General features: G+C 37.6%; 1 protein-coding gene across 3 annotated transcripts in view; it reads right to left on the bottom strand.

Moving 5' to 3' along the window:
* Nucleotides 1-5,994: 5,994 nt before the first annotated feature.
* Nucleotides 5,995-8,795, bottom strand: part of ZNF277 (zinc finger protein 277) — a 127,027-nt gene continuing 124,226 nt past the window's right edge. For all 3 annotated transcript variants that reach the window (XM_008569633.1, XM_008569616.1, XM_008569623.1), the window contains exon 12: nt 5,995-7,517. In XM_008569633.1, the coding sequence (XP_008567855.1) occupies nt 7,331-7,517 (187 nt within the window). In that variant the 3' untranslated portion in view covers nt 5,995-7,330. The remainder of the gene's footprint in view (nt 7,518-8,795) is intronic.

The raw sequence follows: 8,795 nt of genomic DNA, 5'->3' as shown, positions 1-8,795 counted from the left end.
GATGGGGTAAGTAACCAAGAAAGCCCATTACACATGGAAGGATTTTAAAAAAATCCACTCAAGCTGCCATGAGGAGGACAGACTGGATGGGCCAGAGAGGAAGGAGGTACGTAAGTTAGGAAACTACTACAGTAGTTCAGTCCAGAGCCAATGGTGGTAGAGACTGAGATGCATTTTGGAGGTAGAAGTGACAGGACTTGGTGATGGATTGGGTGGAGAAGGCAGTTTTGGCCAGACTGTGAGGGTCCTCAAATGCCAATGTTTGGACTTTACCTTTGTAGGCAATGATGGAGGTGTTAGAGTGGGCTGTTTTTTGTGATAGTAAGAGATTAATAATTTTGTCTTTTACTTTCACTTTCTCCTCCTCCTTTGGAATTAAAATTTTTTTACACTTTACCACAGCATATTATTTTTCTTTTCTAATGTTTTCCAAATGAAGAAAACACCAAAACCACAATCTATGGTCTTATTAGTTTGATTTACTGCTCACTTTTTATCCAACAATTGACTGAGAACATCCCCCAAAATCTTTTTCTGTAGTCTAATTTTATAAGCCAAAAAGGACACGGCTTCACTTGATTCTTAGAACACTGTGAAACTAACTTTGCTGAATGTTTTTAGTTTGAATTAACATGCTTACATGCCATTCAATCTTGCAAATTGCTATCATCAGGAATTGAACATGTTTTAGCTTTTCAAAATATCAACTATATGCATAAGAGTTCAACTGCGGCTCCTGGTTTAATCCTCTGTTATTCATCATCTAAAGCTTATTGAAAGAATTGAGTCAAGCTTCAAGGATGTAAGGTGGCTATTTTTGCACAGTAAGCAAACAATAGCTGCAAAATGATGCCCTTGATAGAAATGCACTGGGTGTGTTAATTTTGCATATAAATTCAGCAAAGCACTGCATTAAAAAATTCATTCATGTGCTGATTGCAAGGTCTACTCCATCCTCTCAAGAAGAATTGCTTTTCCTCCATTCATTAAAAAAGATCAGGACTTGGCTTTGTCTCATTTAAAATTCCCATTTATTATATTATTGGATATTACTTTGTTGTGCTTTTTTCTTTTGCGCAAGTCCCCATCTCTTTGATCCTGTTTCTCATACCCTCTTTACCCTTGATGAGGATAAAACTTCTTGGCTACATACTTCATAACACTGGGTTTTGAGTGTCAGGTGAGATGATACATGAAAAAGATGTGAAGACTGCTAAGCTCTACATAAAATGTTTCCTTTTGTGGTAATGCAACATCTATTAGTTGTAGCAGTTACTGTCAGGGCCCTGCCCACATCTTTTTTTCATTACAGCTTCCTCAGACTTGTGTGTGTTCTCCAGCCTCTAGAGGATGCTGGACCAATGTGCGAGGCAGGCTGGAAATGCCAGGGAATTAATGCCCCTGAACCTATAGCCAGTGGGAGTTGGTCAAAGTTAAACATCTTTAAAAAAAAAAAAAAAATATATATATATATATATATATGTGTGTGTGTGTCTGTATATATATGTGTGTCTGTAGATATATATATATAGACACACACACACACACACATACACACACACACACAAGTTTTTTGCCTCTTGGTGGTGGTGTTGGGTGGGGGACAACCCTTGGAAGTGTTCTATGCAGTCTCCCAGGGGTCCTCATATAGGCTGGGTCCCAGTTCCATAACAATAACCTCTTCATTAATGCACATTGTTTTGTGTTCGTTCCATTTTGTTTTTTACTTTCCCACTTCCTGAACTGATATTTCCTGGGTTTACTTTCTTACATAAATGACCTACATTCTAATTCTTTTCTCAGTGTCTGCTTCTGGTGGAACTCAACCAAAGACCCTCGTTCTCATAGTCTTTCAAAAAGTCTGTGTCCAGGTAGCTCATCAGTGATATTATAGCCACCAATTCTCTGGCTTTATTGTCCTGTCTTCTATGTAGAATGAAGTCTACTTGCCTCCTGACTGACTAGACTTAATGTATTTAGTGGTAACTTTCCGAAAGGTGGTTTCCTAGTAATCCTGGTGACATCCACCATCCCTGAGAGTTTGTGCATCTTCTAGAAGGACCAGCTGATGAATGGTCAAGCAGATGAATATAAAATATCACCTTTATTGCTAATTAAGATGATACTGGAGAACATGGCTTATAGTTGTGGGCAAGTGAGCTTTCTAATGCTGTAACCCCAAATTAGGCAGACTTATGTAACAGTTACAGACAGTGTTGGACAACTTCAGGCCTCTAACTGCAGGGCAGAATCTGCCATTCTAAAGTTTGCAAAATGGAGGAGCAGAACAGGATGTGTTCTCTCTAATGACAGGCAGATTCTGAAGAGAAAAAAGAGAAGGGGCTGACACACAGATGCCTAGTTTCTGTTCTCCAAATTTCTAGTCAGAAAATTCACTCCATCTCCCTTGTAGGAGTGGGAGAGAGGGGCAGAAAGAAACCAAAGATGTTTTTTAATGAAGTCCCCTTCTCATGGAAACAAGATTTAGGGGAAAAAAACTTCCCCCTTTCCAACACTCCTCAGGTTTTTGTTCTTTGCTCACTGGGCTTAACCATTAAGCTCAAGGCCAATCAAGAGTGTGACCATCTCCTTTGCAGGAGATCAGCAATCTGTCAGGACAGTGCTGTTTCTGCCTTCATGATCGCAGGCTACCATCCCACCCGAATGGCAACTACTCTTTCTTTGTGTATTCTCCTGGGACTGGAGGTGAAGAGCATAGCTGTTGTTGCCCTCAGAAGGCAAATAAGTGATAGGAGTAATTCAAGGGCCACGCTGAACCCCAGCTGAAAGTTTCCAATTTCACTTCCCATTCCTAATTATGTCTAATCATGTTGTTCAGAACAGTCTCTCACAGGTTCTGCAAAGAGACAATATGACAACATAAAGATGTTTCAATGAAAAACATTCCAGTGAAATATTGATATCCCAAATTTAAATATAACATTTATCATTGTGGATTTCCTGGGGAGAAATTAAAGTTCAAAGATTAGATTCTCTTTTCTGCTTGAGTTAAAGCTAAAAGACATTAAAGGCTAAAATTCACCCATCCCAATCTCTGATTCTACTCCTCCTGAATTGCAGGGGTTCTTGATGCCTGGATAGCACTGTGGTTCTTTCAGCAGCCTGTACCGTGTCCCATTAGTACTAATGTGGCTTTTTCCAGAGTCTTGGAACTTGAATGAGTTAAACACCAAGTTTCTGAGTATACTTCACTTTTAAAAGAGTATCATTAAAGCACATAACACCAACATTAAACAAAAGAAAACAAATAAATTCTATGATCTCCCAGTAATTATCAAGGCAAAATGATGCTTCCAGAACCCTGCACTTTACATAACACAGACTCAGTGATATCTCAATTTCAGCTTTCCCAGGATGCTAGTCCATCTGTGTTGTTAACTGAAATCCTTCATCTGTAAACTTAAACTCGATGGGGAGGAATCTCCTACGAGAAGTTAACATTTTTTATCATTCCTGTGGGAAGAATCCACAGGCATTTCTCTCAGAGTGAAATTTGCATTCTTGCAACGTTTAGAGATAGGCAACGAGGGCAAGTCCAGGCACACGGTCTGTCTTTAGATGGCTTTTGTTCCCATTCTGCATCTTTGGAATCTCTTACCTTTCATTTCCCTTTGAGCCCCTATCTTCAACATTCCCTTATCCATGAAGTCTGGGCTTTAAATAATGACATGGTCTCTATACTCTCTGATATGTTAGCTTTTCAGTTCTTTACCACAGTGGTTCCTACTGTTGCCTTCTGTTGTGGAGTTGTTGTGAAGCCTTTTTTCTAAGGGTAGTTTTCCTTTCTTCATCCCCTCATTTGTTTCAGCTGGAAAATATCTGCAGCATATTCCTGAACTAAAGCTGCTGTTGATGTTTCTGCAGCTTGGATCCCTAGATGTATTGGTTGGGAATAAGTTTGGCTATGAATGACAGACAACCCAAAATAACAGGGGGAAGGCAGAAGTTTATGTCTTTCACGTAAATGTGCAGGTCAGTATTCCAGGGCTGTTGTAGTCCTCCATAGTGTCAGGGATCCAGATTCCTTTGACATTGATGCCCCACCGTGTGTAACTTTGATCTCACTGTCCCATATGTAGACATCTACACTGCAGGCAACAGGAGGGAGGACAGGATGAAAAGTAAAGCATAGGGTGTTCGTGTCCAGTATCTTAAGGAGACTCTTGGAAGCTGTCACATGAGACCTCCTGCTTACATCTCATTTGCCACAATTTAGATGCATGAGTATCCTGAACTGCAAGAGGGGCTGGGAAATGTAGTCTTCATGCGAGGCAGCTATGTATATTCAATTCAACCTTATTATTAAAGAAAGGGAGAATCAATACTGGGAGCAACTGGACTACAGACTAGTTGCACTGGGACCTGGTGAGGACAGATACCTCTGTGGAGCCTCCTCAGCACAGGGCCCTCCCTGGCTGTTGATGGGTCCAGGCTTCCCGCACTACTTCTCTCTGCCTTTTTCAGCAGTAGTGGATGTGTGCCAGCGCCTGATTTCCCTCTACATTTTCTAGAAAGGAATAGCTGAGTATGTCAGAGTACAACTGACTTTTTAAGTTGATCCCTTTCCTTCTCTGACAAATATGGGCCTAATGCTATTTGTAGGATCTGAGAGCTCCTTTTTTTTTTTTTTTTTTTAAACTTTTTTACTTTCTCTCCTTTCTGGCCCAGACATGTGCTTTTCTAACATTCCATTCTAGATTTTGTCTAATGAGGCCTTCAGTTGTTAAGTCACTACGTTCTGGTCTGCCAAAAGCAACCATTGTTCAGAAAGCCCTTGGCCACGTGAGGGTTTGTCTCTCTGAGTCAGACAGTCCTAACTGGCATGGGTTTTCTGATTGGACTGACAGCTAATCCAGGCTCGATTCCATTTATTGTTGTCCTGCCTGGCTCTCTTTTGTTACGTTTCATCTTTCTGGTTGCTTTCTTTCAAGTCTTAATTCTAAAAACATCTCAGGCGTGTTCTCTCTGGGCATAGGCAGCACTTGTGTTCCTATGTATAATTATAGTGACATCTGGAAACTCATTCAATAATTCCTTAAATAGTTTACTTTCATCTGACTGGGCTTTCCCTTTCAAATTGTCCAGTCTTTCTGAGTACACTTGGTATCACTGTCCCAGTCTTTAAGAAGCAATTCCCCAGTGGTTATTATCAAGGAATCTCTACATACCTTTAAGAGAGTACGTTGCCAGCAGTGGCCTATATTTTTGCTCTGTCTGGGAGAGTCAGTACTGTTTGCTGAGATTTTACTTTTATTGTTAGATTTCTTTGGGTCCATGTTACCATTTCTGTCCTAAAATAAACCTGAAAATATCTACTCATTTAAAAAATAACCACACAAATTAAGCCCTAATTACATAATCTTTTCCTTTTTATCTGCTAGTCTGTCCTTCAATTTCATTTTGCCTTTTATATATGATTTGTTCTCTAAGATACCAACTTTTTCTCCAAAAAACCTTTCTCCTTCTTCAACTTAATTATTCTTACTTTACCATTCTTCCATTGATCATGTTTTAAGACTGGAGTACACTCTAGAAAACACTCGAGACATTCCTTGATTTCCTGAACAAATCTGATTCCTAGAGACAGGAGTGTTTTAGGCATAGGACTAATTGCCATCTTAACCTTTGATTTTAAAACAATTTAACTTAATGTATCTTTAGCTGAGACAATTTTCATTATAAGGCTCTCATTTCTTTGCTTGGTTTTCAACAAAAGACTTCTATGGTTGTCAGTGGAGCTGGAGTACTGGAGATCTAAAGCCACGCTCAGAGCCTATGTAATTTACAAATACAGTTCATTTAGGACCACATAGTGGGAGGAGGTGAATTGAGTCTTTAGACTATAGTTTCCTTAAAAAATAAGTGGCAAATTTTAAAAAAGGGAGCATTAACTACTATAGAGTGTAAGGACCACACCAACCAAATGCAATGTATGTATCTCACTTGGAACCTGATTAAACAAACCAACTGTAAAAAGATTAATAAAATCCTTTTAATTCTGAAATAATTTCAGACTTACAGAAAAGCTGCCACAATACCAAGAAATCTCACATACTCTTCATCCAGATTCCCTAAATGTTCACATCTTACCACATTTATCATTTTCTCTAAATATATCCATATTATTTTTTTGACAGTAAGTTTTAAACAAAATGCTCCTTTATCCCTAAATACTTCATTGTGTATTTCCTAAGAACAAGGACAGTCTCATACATAACCACAGTACAATCATCAAAATCTGGAAATTAATACCAATACCATAACATTTACTATAGATCTTATTCAAATTTTGCCACTTGTCCCACTAGTGTCTTTTATAGCAAAACAAAAACATTTTTTTTCTTGGTCTAGCATCCAATCTGGGATCACACATTGCGCTTTCTTTAGACCTCTTTAATTTGGAACAGTTTTTCAGTCTTTTTCATGATCTTGACATTTTTGAAAGTTAAAGTCTGATTATTTTCTAGACTGTTCAACTTGGCTGATGTTTCATTTTGGGTAGAAAGCCACAAAAGTGACGTTTTTGTCCTTCAGGCCATGTTATCAGGAGGCACACAATAGTTGACCCATAACTGATAATATTGTAAAAAGACATTTTTGAAAAAGCTGGGGAAAACTGAAAACAGATGATATTAAGAAGTTCTTGTTAATTTGGTTAGGTGTCATAATGGTATTGTGGTTATGTTTTTTTAAACATGTTACTTATCTGTTAGCGATATATACATCACAGGGAAAAGTGAAGTTAACAGGACTGATGTCCATTTCCAGGGAATCTGACAACTCTAGGCAGAAAGCAATAATGATAATATAGCCAGCTCTTGATTATTCTAAAATAGTGTCCACTGTGCATAATCCAGGTCTTCAACCATTTTTCCTTTCTCCTGTGGCTCCTTCTTTTGGTCACCACATTTACAGCTTAACCAATAAAGTATAGAAATCACACTGTCAAATTTTGTGACTTACTGGATAAAGAAAGCCTGTGGGGAAGAGACTGAAACTACCAGTTAAAATCAGCTTCATAAATAATTTGAACATTTTCTTTCTTTATGATTTGCATGTCCTCCTTATTATAGATAATTATGAGTTTAATAAAATGAGATCATTAAGATGATCACATAATAAAACTTAATAGCCAAAATACAAAAAGTCTGCATTTTATTTTTCTACTTTATTTTTTGAAAGGAACATTAGTTTTTTGAAAATTTATTTCACCAAGGACTATTCCTTGCTGATGTTCAAAGTTAAACTATTTTTTTGTATTTGTCTCATAGAAGAAAAACATGAAAAATCACTTCTATGGCAGTTTCTTCTAGTTTTTTAAGCACTCTTGTAGTAGCAACTGGTTTAAAATACTGCTTTGTTTCAAAGCATGCAGTTTAGACGTATCTTCACTGATGACGGGAACGTTTTCACTTTGTTCCTGAGATGTCAGGTCACTTTCACTGTCAGACAGTGTACACAGGAGAGTGTCATTTTCATAGGTTGGAAAATAATACCTGAAAACAACCACAGATATACTGAATAACCAAACTAATAAATTGTCCAAAAAATATCCAGGCAGCTGAACATACACATTACTATAATTTTGCTAGGTTTCCTTACCAACAATTTCACAGCATTTTGCAAAGGCTGTATTGGAGACAACTTCTGAGTTACTTTCACTTTGACCTTTACAGGCTGACCTCAAGCCTTACTGAATCTAGTACACTTGCTATCTGGCCATTCTGCCTCTGCTTGACATCTACCATGATAAGAAACAAACTATCAAAAAAGGCAGCCACTCCAGTTCTGGGCAGCTTTAGTTGTTAGATTATACCTCCTCATATGAAGCTAAAAATTGTATCTTTCTCATTTGTATTCAAAGGTCCCAGTTCTTCCCAACAGGTTAAAAAAGTTCAGATATAGTTACTTTTTCAAAGACAAAACTTTCAAATATCTGCTAAACAGAATTATGTTTCCCTTTGTGTTTTGTTTTCCAACCAAATTATTACTGGTTCTTTCATTTTAGGTGATGAAAAAATAAAATATTTATAGAATTTTAAGTTTGTTATTCTGGTTCCTTCTCTGGGTACACTTGGGAGTTACTTCTGAGGTACCCCTATGGATTTCAATCTCTATAAGAAGAATTATAGGAACAGGGTACTAGTTTAATCCATGGCTGACTTTGGCTTCCACGAATCTGAGATTTTCTGAGGGGAAAAAACTAGAGCTTTTTAGCTGGAGTTCTGGGGGACTTTATTTAACATTCCCTGAGAATTAAGGAGCTAGAACCTCACAGCCTCTCAGAGGTTTCCTCAGCTGAGGTTATCCAGAATGTGAGACCCGGCCTAGAAAGGTTGAACTGGAAAAGGATACCTGGGAATCTGACATCTCAATAGGTACACAGCAGATGACCAACTACTTAATGTTTTTAAAGTGCCCATATGCAAAATATATGTCAAAATTCTTAGCAGTGTGCATACCCTTTGACGTAGTAATTCTAATTCTAGGAGTTTATCTAAATTAAATGATTAGATAAATAAGTGTGCAAAAAATGTAAGCATATGGATATTCATTGTGATCACTGTAATAGCAAAAAGCAAAAAACAACCCCGACGCCTAACAATTAGGGTATATCCATACAATGGCATAATTGGCAACAATTAAAAATGATGCAGCACCATGTGTATTTGACATGGAAAGATGCTTACAATATTTTTTTAACAAAATATAATTTAAAAATCTATATCTACATTTACATCTATCTACATCTATATCTATCTCAATGCCACAAA

This window comes from Galeopterus variegatus, unplaced genomic scaffold (assembly GCF_000696425.1).
Source record: "Galeopterus variegatus unplaced genomic scaffold, G_variegatus-3.0.2 Scaffold27, whole genome shotgun sequence".
Classification (NCBI taxonomy): domain Eukaryota; kingdom Metazoa; phylum Chordata; class Mammalia; order Dermoptera; family Cynocephalidae; genus Galeopterus; species Galeopterus variegatus.
Note: the sequence above shows the minus strand (reverse complement) of the source record. Positions and strands in the feature narration are given on the sequence as shown.